The sequence below is a fragment of the Takifugu rubripes genome, chromosome 14 (assembly GCF_901000725.2).
Source record: "Takifugu rubripes chromosome 14, fTakRub1.2, whole genome shotgun sequence".
In the NCBI taxonomy this organism is placed as follows: domain Eukaryota; kingdom Metazoa; phylum Chordata; class Actinopteri; order Tetraodontiformes; family Tetraodontidae; genus Takifugu; species Takifugu rubripes.
In genome coordinates this window covers 11,463,016-11,481,679 of record NC_042298.1, presented here as the reverse complement: position 1 = coordinate 11,481,679, position 18,664 = coordinate 11,463,016, and the positions used below count along the sequence as shown (strand labels likewise).

The following is an 18,664-nucleotide window of genomic DNA, read 5'->3' as shown; positions in this document are numbered from 1 at the left end:
AACAGCTGCCAGGAAAAGTCAATCTGATCACCCCACAACTTAATGTATTTCTGCTGTGGGGGTGTGCAGGCCAGATGGCAATAACTGCCTCCGCTACCAGACTAGCATGGTACTATAACAGCACTGCACAGCATAGAGGAGGGTTTGCACATCTGGGGACTTTCAGGCCATAGTGGCCCCTCACATTTGCTAGATCAGTAAAAGTTGTCCAATCCTTTCCCTGTGTAAAGGTCACACAACAGAGTATATTTAACAATGGTGCCATTTTGCCCCACTGTTGTTAACTGTCTATCAATCAGGCGATTGGGTCTGGCTCCACCAATGCTCTAATTAAAGCTATTATTTATTCCAACATTTATCAGGAAGGGTTTTTTTTTGAAATTCTTGACAACCAGACAGGATCTGTGGACTCTATACTACTCATTTAACAATGGAGGATGTCAAACAAACAGTCCGGCGTTGTACCATCACACACTTCCATTAACCCTCTTTATTGATTCTGCTCAATTTAAACATCTATTTATAAGAAAACCAACAGCTCTGAAAAGTTAAACACTCATTTACTGAGTAAGAAATTTAAAAAAAAAAGCCCTGTGCATGCCAACTTGTGAATGTATAATTAATGAACTGCAAAGAGAGCGTGTTTGCTCTGCTGTGCAGTTTTTGTTTAACTCGGGCATCCTGCTGTGAGCCAGGTAAAGGCACATCTTCCTGCTGGGGGAGACATGTGAGCTGGGATTAGAGCTCATTCAGGAATATTAATGACTCATTAAGGATTAACCGTTCTTTCAGATCAGCATTTACTGTGCAATGGTTTCCTCGTTAGCTTAAGCACGAGTTGAACATGGCGTGACGGCAGTGAGGTTTAGGAACAGCAAAAGGTCTTTTAGATCAAATGGTGATTTTTTTATTTTATTTTTTTGCAGTTCAGAGCAAAGGGATCCTAACAGACAGATGCCTGTTGAGTCATGAAGACAACCAAAGTATGATTCTTATGGGGGAAAGAAGGGGGGACAAAAGGCATCATTGTTGGTGTAAATGGTTGTAAATGATCCAAAACACTTAATGATGTGGGAGTGCATTGCATGCTGGCACATTTGATAATCCCCCTGTAATGAGAATTCACTAGATATCACTTGCTTTGTTCATGCCACAGCATCACTGAAAGAGCTTAGCCACCAGAACAGTGACAATAATCCTTCGAAGACTGTCCGGAGTACTACTGAAAATAAACCAGTTATTTTCAGTGTAGTCATGCTAAAAAAAAAAAAATACAAGAAATGGCATATTATTACATGCCAAAAGTTTGTTTCATTTTGCATACAATTTTCTGTTTACCACAGGTTATACAAAGAAAACAGGGTCTCCAGGGTTGCTGGACCTTATTTCTAAGGTCAGTAGTTTCGACAGGAGTACACCTAGACAGAGTTGCACTGTACACGACATTAAGATTCCCCAATCAATGCAAGGCATCTTTAATGCATGTGTTTTGGGAGGAAACCAGTGTCAATTGAAAATCCACACAAACACAAGGGAAACGCTTGACATATGCATTAAACATTCTTTCTGCGTGTCAAACAGCAATTTATTCAAATATCAAAACGGGAGAAATCGACCAGACTTCGCGCTACTACTGCCGTTGTAAAAACGTCAACATAAGCACGTGTCGACCTCTCGCTTGCCGTACTTGGCTCCGCCATTGTTTGACAGTTCCCGTTGCTAATGACACGCTTTCCTGGTTACCCGCTTCAGAAGAAGCCCCCGTTTCCCGAGACTTTTGCGGGATCTTTCAGCAACCGGGCAAACATAAAAGATGATGGACGCTCTTTAAGGTAGGTTTGTGCGTGCACTCCGCTTTTCTGCCTTTGTTTTGTTAGCGGGGCTAACTTCTGACAGCGGTTGTTAGCATTAGCTTGTCCGCTGCGCGAAGTTTACGTTGAGGCTGAACCTGCTCTTTTTCAGGATGTGTTCTTCAGTTTTGTTTGAATTGCATGTTGCTTTTATGACTGCAATTGATGTTTCAGTGTTTGCTTTATGATGGTATTATTTTGTGCGTTCCCCTTGCAGCGATTTTGGATAAGGATGAGTTGTTGTCAGTTGTTTTCAAAGTTTGCTTTCGTTTAAATAGGGAAAATATATCACCTGGTTTTGATTATGTGTGGCCTTCTGTTTGTGTCTTTCTTTAATGCTTAATAATCCTTCTTTAATGAGGGCATGGAAGTTTATAGATCCCTTTGAAAATACAACGGATCATCATAATTTATTTCCCTAAAGGCTTACATTGAGGTACATTTCTATTTCTTATTTCTTAAAATAGATTTTCAGGATTACTCAGGCATTAACAGCAAGTTAATACCAATGATCTATTGGGTGTCATACAGGCTTGGAGCAATAACCTAAAGCATATATCCTAATATAATCCCAAACCTTGACTTCAAAAGTAAACCACGTCATCCTCCTTTTGAGTTAAAACGGGAGGGTTCCATTTCTTCTGACCTATGAGTGTTATCAAATAATAAAACTAAATTCCAATCCCAGCAACGTAATAATTTATTCATGCTCTTCTCACAGTGTGTGAAATGGCTCGTGAGGAATAAAGGAAAAGTTTGAAAGCGTCCACTTTCTGCAGTCACACCATTGTTTTCAGAACGTGTGTGAACTGCAGGATCACTTTAACTGACTACCTGTCTGCTCCCACTTCCCTGGTCTTAAACCTGCCATAATCCGTCAATATTTTGGTTGGGTTCAGTGGGATGAATACTTAATGCATCTATATGAAAGGTAAAATTGATCTCTAGATTCAATGAATAAATTTAGGACCAGTCCAATCAAACTTTATCTTTCAATTAAAAATGTGGAATTTTGGGAGCTCCTAATGAAGTGGGGGATTTGTTTGTGGCCACGTGCAGCCATTGATCACTATGCTATTGTGGAATATTCCCTCTAATTTTGGTTTAGATTTTGTTTTGTGTGCTTATTGATTGCTGCTCTGTGCCGGGGCGAGTCGAGGTTTTACGGCGTGCAAATGGGCAACAAGCCACATGAATTCTGATGTGTCTTGTCGCTCATGTTGGACGGCTGCGCGTTGATGCGTAATCTGAAGGGACACATTTTCACCTGAAAATCCAAATCAACAGCTATATTTCTGTGTTCGCGCAGCCCTGAAAAAGCATCACATCAGGAGTAAAAAGGGTCATATACATTTGCCATTTGAAGATTAAAAATCTGAAACTGAAGCCCCCCACCAGCATTTTCTCTATAAAAAGTTTGGTGTCGGTGTTTCAGCTGCTTCTGCTTTGACCTGATCTATTTGAGAAATGGTGCATCACCTGCAGAACCAGGATCTAATTAGAGGTCAATATTTGTCATGTCAGCATGTTGTGGTTCATTACTCTGATTGATCAAGCATCCAATTCCGTGACCTTGGTCTGCATGAGGCGTGCACCTGTGTGCTACCTGATCTGCTTCTGTGCTGATGGATTTTTAGCTTGACTTATTGAAGGTGGAGAGCAGAGACATGCAGACACCAGGGATCTGGGAACGGGGATATTTGCCCCCTACAAATGAGCAGGGGCTCTTTAGATTACAACATCGCATTCAGTCAGCAGTTGGTGAAAGATCCCATTTATACCTTTCTTAAATCAGGCGTTCAGGGGTGTATATGGGACAGGTGTTTGCACATCTGCAATTCTGCACCTACCTCCTTCAAGTTACAGTTTGGCATTTATCTGACGATTTCGGTACGTTTGCATCATTTAACTGCTTGATTTGAGCTTTCGATTACGACGCCCTTTCATATCAACCGGTATGTTCATTTTGCATTCAGAAAATGCATCTATGTTGATTGTTGTTCAGATGATTTAGTACAAAAATGGTCTTTAGACTACTCTGCTCAAGTTTAAGTTACTTTTCTGAATCTGGGCTTTGTTGAACTGAATTCATCTCCCATTGACCTTCATAGAATTGCATATAATGAATGTATTTAACAGATTTCTTTTGACGGACAGACCACATTAAAGCCAAGGAGCGTGAGATTAAATAAGTCACCACTTCCACCTGCAAGTTTGTGAAAACCAGTTCCTGCAACATGACGCCCACTTTCCACCATGTATGTTCATCATTTTTCTGAGTTAAAAGATGGGCATTCGGGCTGCGTTTGTGCATCGAGCATATGTCATGTCCTTGATTACCATTTTATAGTTTTACCTCCAAACTTGTTTAAGAATATTAATGAGGCATACAGATGCAGACAGTGGAATATAACTTGAATAATGTATTTAGGTGGCAGAGCCTAAAGAGTTTCCATTGCAGACATCACCTAGGCTGCCGGCTGTGCTTTGTCCTAGCTGTAATTGTTCGTTTTGTTTTCTAAATGAGTAAAAGATGGATAATCCTTTACAAACCCACACTAGTATCCTCTGCTTTTTAGAAATAATCTACCCAATAATTATAGCGGAGCTTTTTAACTGTTTCTGCTGCAGGTTTAGCTTTCTACACATGCTAATAAATCAGTATTGAAGCATGTTTGATCCATATTGAATTGATTTTGAAACGTAATGAATCCACATTCAATTGAATTGACAGTACCCATGCCTGCAGGAAGTCCTGATGTGGTAATGTGACCGTTGGTTTCCCTCAATAACAGCCCCTAATTGTGTTTTTAAATGTACATTGATGGATGACACCATATTAAGCAAATCATTCATATTCTGTGACTCAAGGGAAGTTGGGACCTGTATTATTTTTGTGGTTCTTCATACTGAAGCAGCTATATTGGAACAGATTCTAGGATTTTGCCTTCAACACAGTTGATTTCTGGCTTCTTCTGTGTATTTCTACACTGGTATTAGAGGACACACCCAACTAAATGATGGATAAATATGTTTAATAATTTAGCTGCATTAGACAGAATTAAATATTGTACTGATTAGCTGTGTAACAATGATTTTCCCTCAAAAAAAGATTATTATCCAAGGATGTTTTTCCTCTGATGTCTTCAATGTTAAACTCCATTGTTATCTTCTGTTTTCTTCTGCTCCTGTTCAGTGCAATAACTGTTAAGGATAAATCTTTTACATGGGTTACCTTTTGCCTCCAAAAATACAGCAGCTCAGTGACAGTATGAGATCAAACATGTTACGTATTCATCCCTGGAGAGTTTAAAGATAGACTTACTTGTTCTAAATGCCCCCTGGGTTCTATTTAGGTCTACCTTCGAAGATGAATACATTTTTCACTGTGACTTTGCAGCCCATCATAGACCTGCTAAACAGTGTGTTCTGAATTTTTAGATCAGCCTTGCTGCTGTAATACCCTGTGGTCAGTCATCGTGGCAGTCTGAATCAACATAATCATACATCGCCACATGATTTTCTGAAATCTCTTTTGACATTCCATACCTCGGTGAGTGTGAATGGCCCTGACGAGCAGGGAGATTGTACAGGATGAAGAGCCGCATTCATCGCATCCAAAGTTGACTTGGCTAATTCATGCATCAGTCGCCTCTGCAGGTGTTGATGGAGCTAAATCATCTGTGGTGACGAGCTGTCACGACTTGTAATACAAACACAAGTTGTCAAAACAGCATTTCACACTTGCATGCAGCGCAGCTTAATGGTATATTTCAGGATCTTGTATCAGGTCACAGCTATCTTTACCAAACACTGAATTTGTTCTTGTGATTGCCCTCAAATCTGAACACTGAAGCTTGAAATGACTGAACAACTTTGGTAGATTCTTTCAGGGATAACCCCCCCCCCCCCCCCATCCCTGCCAGTGTGGGTTTTGGTGAGAGATAGCTCTGGCTGGCTATCAAGATATTGGAAATGAGTCCTTCTCCTAAGCTAGGATTGAATTGTGACGGTGTGCCTGAAAAGCCAGACGTCTGGACTAAAGTGAGAAGGGATTTGACTAGTTTTCCTCTCCCGGTGGTCCCTTAAGTCCTGCTGGGGATAGATTGACTGATTAACTGGCTTTATAACATATATTTTCCATAAATTATGGCAAAGTACTGCCTACTGGTGGAAAGAAGAGGGGGAGCCAGTGAGATTTCACTTCTATACCAGCAACATTATGGTGACTATGTTTTGTAATTTTAAAGAAAACGCCAGTCTTCAGTTTTCATTTGCACGTATGATTTATTAAACCCCGCATCCTGTCTGCTGCTGGCTGGAACTAGGCTCCAGCCCTCTTCCTAAATGTCATTTGGCGATTACACAACGGATGAATGTCGTTTTCATGTTTATTTTTTTCCATCTCGGGTCAAACGACCGTGTCTAACGGCCTCAATTTACCTGGGACACGACGGACACTTGAAGTGAGATGAGGGGTGACATGGACAATTAAAGATTGAGATTTCAACCTAGATTTTTTGATCAATGTGCTCCTATTTGGAGCTGGCAGGCCAGAGAGCAGCTCTCTTTCCCCCACTAATAGACAGAGCAGCTCTTGGGCCAGACTGCCAATACTTTTAACACTCTATTGATTCTCATTATTTTTAATGGTTCTTTTGCTGATGTGAGGCTGATGTTGTGGAGGGTGAGAATGGGTATGGGCGTAGTCAAGGTTTTTATTAGTAGCTAAGTCCTTGGACGGGGTAATGACCTGTAAAGTGTCAGTTTTCTGTGTGTTGCCCTTTCCTATAAGTCCTGTAAAATAGTCTGTAAAATTGCCATCTGAGTGTTTCATCTCCATTAGTTGTGCTCCAGACCTCTAAATTGCTCCCCAACTCCCTCATATATTCAGCGGTTAAAATCCTGCACGTTAACAACATTTCTGACCAATCACACTAAACTGGCAGGAGGAAGACTACAATAATCACGTCAAAGAATTAACCTGCTAATTACACCGCCTCGTTTATACAATATAGATCTTATTATTAGTCGGCAGCCACTAACAATAAGCGTTAAATAATCGGCTCTTTGTTTCTTCAAATGGTGGAATTATGATTGATGTAGCCTTCTTGGTGCCACTAAATCACCCTAAAATACATTTTCAGCACCCAATGAGAAACAAATTCATACCTGGGGGGGGCAGTTTGATGTAAACACATTATTATCCCGGTTTGAAAGAAATCATTCAATCTGACTTCATTCTCTGAAGCTGAAGCGCCGATGTTGGATGCAAAGGAGGAAAATGAAAAATGCATTTCAGTTTGGTTTTTGAAAGCTCCACATCTTTCTGGCTGCAGCAGTTATTGATGCCGGCTGTCTTCACTCTCTCATGCTACAGTAAATAACAACAAATGCATTGGTCGATGCTGAGCTCTTTGGTTTTTATTCAGTCTGTGGTTGTGATCAGTCAGAAGCCAGGATTCAGATTCCTCCTGGATATGTGGGTGTTACTTTACCAATCTTGAGATTTTCATCTTCTTTCTTTCTTTTTTTTAGGCTGTATTTGCATTTAATGGGAAACAATGCAACGACCATGAGAAGGCCATTTTGGAAAATTGCAGCAAATTCTTTTAGAGTGGTTGCAATTGACCCCCCCCCCCCCCCATCAGACCCTTCCAACCTGTTACTTATTGTCAAGAGCCCTCTTTAGAGACTGTCCTGACTTTGACCTCACTAGATCATATGTGAAAATTCTTTCTGTTTTTAAACTCTGCATATGTGGCTTTGCAATACAAAGACTGTTGTTCATGCCTGATTTGATCTGTTGTTAATAAATCTGTGTACTGTATTACTGTATTAATAATCCTCCTCACTGTGTATTATCTCATTTCATGCTGTCCTGACTTTAGAAAGTGGACCTGAGTTGAATTGTTTAGTTGTATAAGTGGCAAATGCACTGAATATCTTTAGATTTAAATTTAATCTGATTTTCACACACACCGGCGTATTTACATACAGACGAGGGACCTGTGGACAAGTGGACTCTTGATACTTGGCGGTGCACGGTAGAACAAGGTGAAAAGAGATCCTCCTGTGATTGGATTGCATCAGCAGGAAGTCACTTTTAGGCGAGATGAAAGCCGTGCTTTTATGTGCATCATGGTTTAAAAGGGTCATTTTTGTTGTTCTTTTGCAATCAAAAGATTTGACACCGACGTGAGCAGAGCTGAGACGAGTTGACGACATTCATGCTGTATTTGCATTCACCAAGTAGAAAAGAATGTGTTTTTTCGCCCCATTCAGAGTGGTTTACATTTAGTTGCACCCTTGATGACATCTACAACATTGATGACATTTTACAGTTTAACAAGTAGTTATTTTTATTTTGTTTGGAATGTGTTTGCGTGATTTTTAACCTTTGACACAAATCTGGGGCTCTCAGAGCGTCGTACGCTTTGGTTTAAAATCATTCATTCACACTTTGGTAAAGTTTTGTGGTTGAGTCCTTCCCCAACTCTAAATGGCCTTCACTTGCACGAGCGGTAAAAGAGCGCAGGCTCATGTGCCTTGTTGTTCCACAGGCTCAGGTGTTGCTTGGCTCTCCAGCTATTAATACTGTAATCTGCTGTCAGATTCAGCAGCAGATAACAGCAGGGGTATCTCATTAAATTGCCTCTTGCCCAAGAACTACCAACCAGAGATGGAGGCTGCATGCTAAGTATTTTCTGTAACTAGACTAGGCCGTGCGTAGACATTCTATGTGCAAATTTGACTATGCTGCCCATTAGAGATTGAATTTTCTTCTTCTTAACTGTGTATTAAAGTCATATGGACAATACGAACAATTTTAACGTTAAAGTTAACACAGTTGGTGTTGTGTTGTCTTGGAATACCAGTTAATAAACTAATAAGCATTTTAGAGGATGGTGCTGTATTTGGTGGCTTACGCCATGCAGATTTTATTATGCTAATCTTTTTCTTCCCACGTTTATGTTTACTTGGAGGTCGTAACCTCCAATTTGTTGTCTGTTTTGAAGTTTATTGATATCTGATTCATTGAAGCACCACTTCAGACTGTGTTAAATGCGTCAGTATAGTAATTGTGTTGTAAATCCTCAATTCTGGTTTTAATTCCATACCAGCTGCTCCAGTCATCAAAAAATAAATTCTCTCACTTCTGTGGGAGCAGTTCAACAGAGTGACACATTAATTTTACTTCGTGACATGTCATTAGTATGTGAAATTGACTGTAAATAGAAATATTGGTGCCACCAAATTATGCCAGTGTGCCAATAACGTGAAATTGCAGCAATAGCTGCAGCAAGAAAATGGGGTTTTGAGCTGGAGGGGGTTTGGGTTTAAAAATCTCATTGCATAGTTTAATTGCATTATGGTTTTACTAAAAACCTGCAAGATTTATTTCATAATCATTTGGCAGAGCTTCGCGGAAGGCTTGTAAGTTAATTCCAGGCAGTTCACATTTGTTTCAGATTTTAGCTGAGTGTTCAAAGATGTGTCATTTGTACACAGTATTCACTGTTTGTGCACGATCATACAGAAAGAACAGTAAAAAACTCAAATTGCAAAGTGTGTAATCGCCAGTCGAGTTAAAATCCTTTGATCAACGCCTGATTTTGTTGGCCGCCCACATTCAGCAGCCTGACTATGGGATGATGGAGCATGCATTGTCAGAACATTACCAGCAGCAAGCTCCTCTGGGGAATCCAGGGAGAAGAAGGGAAGAAGGTCACGCTTTCTTTGTGTTCACCATGAGAATGTCACACTGTGTCACCTCCTCTTGATTATGGGCCACTGGGCGGTTGTGTAAATTACTGTTCTGGGTATAAATAGGATGACAGTCTGGCAGGGCCAGGTGGTCTAATCTGCCGGTTCACAGTCCTGCTCATTACAGCACCACGGCTTGGTGGATGTGGCTTAAGCTAGGAAAAAAATGGTTCCAAAGATGCTAAATTAATTTTAAAAAAGCATATCTCTGATGATACGTAATGCTCAAAATGACCCTTTTTATGTCTGTGTCTGTTTAAAAAAAACAACCAACCTTCTCTTGATTTGAAACTGTATTTAGTTACAGTAGAAACTGGACTCAACTGGAGTTAATACCTCTTCCTCTTCTCTCCCAATCTGCCACCATCTGCAAACAGCTGGGCTGCTGAATATTCAGCCTAACAAGGTTTTCCCCCGGGTGACAGTTTGGGAGCGACAGCACGAAGCATTATTACCGCGTAGTAAGTACAAATTGATCACCACATCGTGCATTCTGCATTCTTCTAACTATACAGTTTTGTCAGGTCTGTTGAAGAATTCGGCAAATCTGCAATGTGTTCAGCTCCTGATTTCTCAGTCTGGCATTTAGAGATGTTTTTCCTTTATATTTGGATTTTATAATGTATATGAACCAGTGCAACAACTACCACAGGTACTGGAGTGTGTGTGTGTGTGTGTGTGTGTGTGTGTGTGTGTGTGTGTGTGTGTGTGTGTGTGTGTGTGTGTGTCTGTTAAATTTCTTTTTCAAAAGTCAGGTGAAAGAAGTACCAAACGGCTTTTTTCCCCATCAGTTGTTATGGAAACGTCTCTCTCTGCCGGTGGTGCCGCGTTTGGACCAGAGTAACAACAGACACAGACTGTACTCGCTAAAACTGAGCTGTGGGTCTTTGGTCCACCCCAGTGTGTGTGAAGTCACCCTCGGTTGATGGGCAATAAAACAAAGGGCTGTTTTCCTGATGGTGGTGGGCTCATGAGTAAAGAAAATGAGTTGTTACAACGACCTGTTTTCTCCAGCTCTTGTTTATTTGCTCATTGTTGTATTATCCAGATTAGAACATTACCAAGGCATTAAAGGAACTAGCCATTCAGTCAGACCTCCTGATCTTATGCCATTTGCCAGGTCTCCTAAAATAAATGTTAGGTCACTAAAAATGATGCTCGAAATCCTGAAAGATTGCCAGCATCGAGATGTGTTTTTAACATATTTGACCTCAGACTCTGCACTGCCTGTTTACATTAGCTGCTTTTCTATAATGATGGAGGCGGCCAGCTGCAGTTGCTTTTTTGGTTTGTCTCCAGACTTTTATGACGCTTCTGTGTTTGCAGTTATTTCAAAGGTCAAGCGACATAAAAAGCTTGTTTGTGTGGTAAATATGTCTCATACTTGCTTAGCTGTGCTGCATTGTACTATTATTAATACAGATCATTTCATGATTAAGGATGAAACTGTGAATAATGCGTCATTCAGCGACATGTGTGTCAATATCTATTACGAAGGTGCAGCCAACATTTTTAATTAAAAAAGTGTTTAGTGTTTAGTGTATCACGCGTTCCTACAATATCTATCTATATAACAAATGATGTTAGCTTTGTTAAACAGTAAGCCATATTCTTTATATTGCTGCACCAAAAGCTGAAACCAACAATTGCATCATTAGTTGAGAAAACCTCGTATGAAAGATTTTTCTTAAAATATGTAAACGTGTTCCCGCAAAGGGAGCAGATGTTTTTGATGTTTTTCCTGCATTTGACCCACTAAAGTGAATCTTAACGAGTTATGCAATAGACAACAGTGTCACAGTTGAGACATGATAGCCCGGTTGTTTTGACTGAATGTTCTAGTTGCATCGTTGTTGGCAAAAACAGCATCTAATCTCTCTGCATTGTTCTGGGGTAAAACTTTCCTTCATTTCCAACGCTTGACATTAATAGTTCAAGATGAGCCTGGATTCAAGTTGTAAGAGGTTTTATTTTAAACTGAATGTTGGGGTTAAGCATGTCAGGTAGAATGCTTGAGTAAAGGAGGGATAAATTACTCCAGCAGTCTTTCTGAACTAATTATGAAAATATTAATAATATAAAATATTTGGCGTCTAAATGTCTTACTCTAACATAACTGGTTAAAATTGAGGATTTGGTAAATTGGTGGTGTGTCATTTTCTGTCAAATACTACATAACCTTTGATTTAATGATACCACACAAAGCTTGAACACAAAATCAGGTATTTAAATACTGTGATTTATGCAAAATGGGAAGTAAGACTTCTCATTTTGCAGAGCCAGTCATACATAATCAAATTTCAACCCATCACAACAATCCCTTCCACCTTGTCATGGTGCAGACAGCTCGTCCCTCCGTGTCAGTCTGCAAGGATCCTGTGTCACTCTTTGGCTCCGTGGTGTCAACAATCTGATCAGACATGTTCGGAATGCAGACACCAACTAATGAAGTGAACAACCCAAGGCACCTTAATCAGCCACGATAATAACACAGGGCAGTTTGGGGGCATTGGTATTCATTGGCTCCCGCGATTTATTATTTATGCTTGGCTTCAAGGTAGATTTAATGTTGAACGGAATGGCTAAAGCGCTGTTTAGATGAGGAACATTTATTAGCATAACGTTAGCCCCATACCGTTATTATTGGAAGACTTGTGCTTCTTTCTTCACTGACCTCACTCAACGCAAGATGCTAAACGATGCCACCGATGCAAACCGCACACCTCACCCATGTGCCCGGGTCAGTTTAGGTCACTTTATTATAAATAAGCTTGATTTGAATGCCAGCTTGGGAAAAGACGATTATAGAATGTTGAGCTTTCCGGAGCATCTCTGGGTGATACCGGACTGATAGGCTTGTATTTTGAGGGATGATCCTAGAGTTGAGCTCTCAATGCCTGGGAGCCACAGGGAGAGGATGATTTACTGAATCTTGTCGGTGTGGATGGATTCAAAGACAGCGCATGTCCAGAGATGTTAAACAACCCACACTGGCTCCTCGCCCACTCATAAATTAGGGAGTGAAAAGCCTCTCAAATCACAGCCATTAGCCAAAAGGTTGTTTCTTTCCCAGAACTAGCAGCGCAGCTGTCAAAGTTCTGTGGCTCAGAGATGGTTTTAGTTACAACGGATTAAAGGGATAACGGCCCGAGTTTCTTTATTGCCCTTTTGCTACATACAGAGTGGTTATATGCCGGACTTGTAATTTTAAGGCAGGATCATAAAAATTTGTGTGTTATTTTACACTCACCCAACAGGGAAATACACTGTAGTCTCGACGGCTCCAAATAATAGCTCAGAAAGTACATTTTAGACTAATCTGCATCCCTACAAACACCAAATTGAAAGCTGTCTGTGCTCACGTAGCATATTCTGAATAAACGATCACCACTCACTATTGGAGTGTAGCACTTCTGTCCCGTTCTGTACCAAAAACTCTGCATCTGTGTGTCAGAGCAGCAGAGAGTGCTGAGCAGACTGAGGTGTCTGCGGTGACTTTCTCACACCGGCTCTCCAGCAGCAATGGGTTTTAATAAAAAATGGCTTCTAGTGTGGAAAGAGAAGCAATCACAGTAACAGAGCTAGCTTCATCATGGACTACAGGCTGCACTGTATCAAGTATATCAGAGGCCCTGAATACATAAATATGTCAGCAGTGTTTGTGTACTCTGTCAAAAGAGAGAGTCAGTATATAACGTGCATTTATATTTGTACCAAAAAGACTGATTTATAAAATAATCTCAAGCAAAGCTTAGCTGTTGAAATGCTCATCACATGATGGCAAAAGGTTATGTGACTTTCTGTTATTGTAATATCTGACTGTAATTGAGTAAATTACTGCTATTAAATGGCAGCATCTGACTGTAAGATTTCATTTCATTTCGTGTTTGGGAAATTACACATGTTGATGATGGAAAGGCTAAACTCAGGTTCAGTCAAGGTTCAGACAGAAACAGGTGCTCCCTGCTGGAAAACTGTGAACAAAGCTGCTTTTCCCAGCTGTCCTCAACTTAACCCCTTATCTGGTCCTTAACTGTCTTGTACTTGTAGAAAGTGAAACATCAAAACGTGTTACAAGAACCACTTATCAGTTGGAAGTCAACCCAGACGGCACTTGTCCTCAGTTTCCCTGTTTTTATCACTCTGCAGCAGGAAGTGCATGTAAGTGCTTTTTATACCTGTAGGCGACAGACGTCCTCGGGCATCATGTTTTCCACCTGTCTGTCCGTCTGTCCTTTTCTGCTATTTCATTATGTCTTATTTCCTTTTGTAATTGAAGTTGAGAAAGTTTCAGTATTTTGTTCAGGCCGCTGTTCTTTACAAGATTAATTGCGAAACGTTAACGTTCATTCTGATTAGTGTTTTGGATAAAACACTTAAGTTAATTTTAAGCAAGAAATCTAGTTTTGAATCATAAAGATGGCGTGTTTAATGACATCATAGGAGCAAGTGCTTCCCAGTGCCACGCCAATACTGGCCTGGCTTGACCTTCTTCGCATTCTAAATCATTACTTTTCCACATTTGAGCCTTTCTTCCAGTACTGGGATGAATCATTCCCAGTTGATAAAGAAATAAGCCTAGTCCATCAGCTGCTACCAGTCACAGATAAACATTGTTTCACTGAAGACAAATCTGTCTGTCTGTCTGTCTGTCTGTCTGTCTGTCTGTCTGTCTGTCTGTCTGTCTGTCTGTCTGTCTGTCTGTCTGTCTGTCTGTCTGTCTGCTGATCACTTTTGGATCATAAATAAAATAATTACAATACAAAGGTTTATGACCATGCCTGTGAGAACTGTGAAGACAGTTTGGTTTCTCATTATTATCATTATTTTTTCACTTATTTATGACCGGTGCTTGTGAACACAGCCTGTTGTTTCAGCCTGTTGTTTCTCCTGTGGAGGATCGTTTGACTGCCATCTCCATCACATTCCAGCAGCAGTTCATTAGAAAGCACACATTCGGCTACATATTTGTAATGATGCAGTCTGGGTTTAAGCAAAGATGAAAGAAATAAAACACATCACGTTTGCAATCTCTCTAAACAACATTCATGAAGTTTATATAGTAATGCAAAACCTAAAAATAAAGGACATGTTGCTAATTAGCATTTGACAGTCTTTCATACTCATTTATTATTTAGCAGTTTTATTACCATCTAGACATTTGCCCTGTAAAACATTTCCCTGCTGAACGTGTGAATCCCCAAGTCATAATTATCTTTTAAATGTGTTAAAATAATAAGTGATATACATTACTTCCATTGCAAACTCACTATGTCCCATTTTATCACTGCATCTTGCATCCTTTACTAATGAGATTTGTGGATTTCACAATGCTGCCGCAACCTTTAGTAAAATAATAGTCATCTGCATGTCATTAACTTTGTAAATGATAAGCCCCATCTGGTGGTAAAAATGTCCTTTGTGGCAACTGATGCTGAATTACTGTTAGTTTAAAGTCTTGAAAGTACATCAAATATTGTTCTTCTGGTTTGGGTAAAACTTGAGCTTAAAACACAGATGAGGGAGGAGAAGTTCGGCATGTCCCTATTTTATTTGCATAATCCAAGAGGCTGAATTAGGACGTCCTTTTCTTCACCGTGTTAGGTGCTGTTGACATGGTTGTTTTTTTTTATTTTTTTTATATACAAACGCCTCTAAAATGGAAAAGCCTCCGAGCCTTTTTTGTTTGGCCTGTCGGGGGGGTGGGGTGCTCTGTCACGGAGATAAGCGAGCAGGCTGAGGGACAGCTACAGAAAAGAAAATGTACATGAGGGCTGCTAGTCAGGACCTGTGAACTTCCTATGATTAATCCACAACTGAAAATTGTTGCTCCGAGTGATTTGGTTTGTTCCTTTGCGGGCTACCCTTTCCCTGCTGCGCAGACAAAAGATGAATGGATCTATCCGGGGTATTATGGGGTATCTCCTTTCTTCATCACTATAGGGCCAGTTGACTCAGATAATCCTCTTCTCACTGAGGGGATTTTCTAATCCCTGCTAGAAGCATGGTGTCTTGGCTGGAGGCATTTGTCAAGATGACTAATGCACTGACCCGTGTGTAAAAATACATACAAAAACATGCATATTTGCACAAAGGAAACAACACTGTACAGATGATAAATGTCTGCAGGAGAGGATACAAGAAACCTCTAATGGAATTTAGAAACATTCCACCTGACAGTTGCCCATTTGCTGAATTGATTTAGCAGTTACACACGAGCAGCCATCAATAACAATCACGCATACGCTGAGGCAGAAGCACCTTGTTCTCTTTTAAGCATCGCTTGTACTTTCATTCTCAGGTTGTATTTCTGCTAATGGAAAAACAGTTTTCATTTTTAGGACGTTTGCGATGTCCGTGTGGACGTCTCTGTCTCAAGCCTGCCGTGCTCCTATTTACTGTAGGCTTGCATTTCGGTCTGCATGCGGCTTCAGACGTCGGTTTTCAAAATGTTCGTCTCGGCTGCATAATCATCGTTAGTGTTTGCATTTAGCAGCTCCAGCCTTTCCCTCTGCAGATTTCAGATGATAGATGTGTGGACAAAGAAATATGTTGGCCAGTCTAAATGATGTGGGGCTCCCTCAAGATTGGTGAATGCCATTTGAAGGGACCTTTTTTCTCCTATTCCTCTCAGATTAAAATATCTCCCATTATTCTTTAGGTTAATGCTACTTTGATAGTAAAAAAGTAACTTAATTTTCAGTCCTCGCTGTGGAATTTTGTTTTTCATTTGTTCGTGCCATTATTGGCAAATGGTTTTTCCTCATGTGTTAAGTTCCAGTTTTGCTGTGCCTTTTACACCAAGGTCAAAATGTACATTAATATAGATTTATTTTGGATGGGGACGTCAAACAACAAAGCCCTTTAACGTTAAAATGAGGAGATATTTCAAATAAAAACAATATCAACTTCACCTAAACAGGTCAGGATAAGTGGCAGAGGAAGGATGGATGAACAGACTGATGGCAGTTAATGTTTATCATGATCATGTGTTTTTTAATGCTGTTCATCATGCTGGAAAACCCATTGTGTCAGTTGTTGAAATATATACTTGTGCTGCAAAAGCAGCAAATTCCATTTAACCAGGTCCCACAATGAAGATAAATCAGGGAGATGGAGGATAAATATGAAATGCTTCATCTACAGTACAATGCATGCTTTTCTCAGGCATCTTGGTGGCTGCTCCTAGCAAAGAGGAAGTAGGCTGGGGGATATGTATGACCTTCTCAGTGGCCCGAGACTGTATTGGCTGGGCATGACTGATGCAGATTATCATACTCGGAGAAAGCCAATTACTGTGGTCATCATGGCACCCTCTGGGTCCCCCTCAGTCGAATGTGATACATTGTAAAGTCCTCTGTGCATGCTTTTGGCAGCATTTTGTATTTCCTCTATGCCGATCCCTCCAGTATAAGTGTTAATAGTATCGTCAATGGGATCCTCATGTGCCTCTGAGTCTTTTCTGCTTCCAATCAGCTTCTGCCTCACAAATGTAGGGAGACCACGGCTTTTAGAAAAGAAGATGAACTCCATTCTTCTGTCCTCTTTCTCTATTCATGACGCTGCTAATTACGACTCTGTCGGTCCATGAAGAGCTGTAAAATACAAAAACAGCAAGTTTTAGATTTTTCTTTGCTGCCTATTGATGAGAAAAACACAATCAATACATGGTGATCCAGTTGTTCGTTTTGTTTTTCAAACCAGATCTGTTCCAAGCCCAGAGAGGCTGAGGCCACAGATGATGACAAAGACACCTTAGAATGCACAAAGACATCAAAGTGAGCAGAGTTCCAGGTAAGTTTTTGATTCAAAGATGGTAAAATCTTTTCCTCTTGAACTTCACAGAGATCGCATCATCTTTATTGTAACATTTTGCTCATTTTCCCTTTTCTACCAGCTTAGTTTTTTCTAATCTGTGAAACCTTTGTGTTCTAAAATATTTGCAAGGGATGCTCATTTAAATTAAGAGGCATGACACTTGAATTTAGAATGTGTTTAAAACTGTGTGCACCTCTTGAACTTCCCAATTTAAACCTCAACAAAGAAAACTTCAGTCCATGAGCTATCTCACATGCATTGCGTAAGTGTAGTGGGTGAGGATCCCAGTACATTGTGTGACAATGGAAATTGAACAGAGCAAGAAACTGACAGATTGTTTAAGAGAAAGGGAATGGAAGGCACAGTTCTTGGTGGGCTTGAGCCAATAAGTGTGTCCTCTCCCATTACTCTCACTCTGTGCAATATGCAGGTCAGTCAGGTGGTAATGAATGCATAGCCTGATGCTTGGCTGTTCTCACTCCTCTTCCATGTCTGCTCTGCTCCCCCTTTCTCTGTCTTCTCTGCTTTACACCGCAGTGTTTTCTAAATCTACAGTATGAGAGCCTTTGTGGATGTCATCATTTTGTTTCTGTGGTGCAACATTTTGCCATGTTTTTGTCCTCCTTCCGTCATTGAACCTTCAATTTGAGATGATGGACCCTGATTTTGTCAAGTTCATTTGAACAAATCTGAAAGGCTCTTCTTATTACATCATTTGGTTTCCAAATTGAACACTAGATTAGCTGAGCTAATCACATTCTGGGCACACCAGCCCCCACTTCACGGTGGTCTGCATTAGTAATAACACATTCAAGTCAATTTACTGAAGTCCAAAATTCAGAGGCTTTAAGGTTTGATGTACCATCACACTTGAATCAGTCTATTTCCGAACAAAACATTCCTTTGGTGAGCCTGCCTATAACTAATGGATAAATAATCATTATCCATCTTTCTCTATAATAATGGTGCTTTATTGATTTTTGTATGGAGACTCTCTCTATAACAGCTCTGGTGGGTGAACACACACATGTCTTCAACTGCCCTTTAATCCTCTTATTTGGAACATCACTGAAATCCCTTGAGAGAAATTCTTCAGATGTGGCACATTCGATGAACCTGAAAGATGAACTGATGGATTTTTAGAGGTCAAAGGTCTCGGTCACAGGAATCCCTTTCATATGAGTGTTATAAAACCTATTTTTTTTAGGTTTCTTTTTTATTAAAGGTGA

General features: G+C 40.3%; 1 protein-coding gene across 4 annotated transcripts in view; it reads left to right on the top strand.

Moving 5' to 3' along the window:
- Positions 1-1,677: 1,677 nt before the first annotated feature.
- Positions 1,678-18,664, top strand: part of enox2 (ecto-NOX disulfide-thiol exchanger 2) — a 100,739-nt gene continuing 83,752 nt past the window's right edge. For 2 of the 4 annotated variants that reach the window (XM_029846891.1, XM_011610887.2), the window contains exons 1-3: positions 1,678-1,832; positions 9,995-10,078; positions 17,322-17,411. In XM_029846891.1, coding sequence (XP_029702751.1) covers positions 17,378-17,411 — 34 coding nt within the window. In that variant the 5' untranslated portion in view covers positions 1,678-1,832; positions 9,995-10,078; positions 17,322-17,377. The remainder of the gene's footprint in view (positions 1,833-9,994; positions 10,079-17,321; positions 17,412-18,664) is intronic. The other 2 variants (XM_011610891.2, XM_011610886.2) reach the window with 1 other exon arrangement.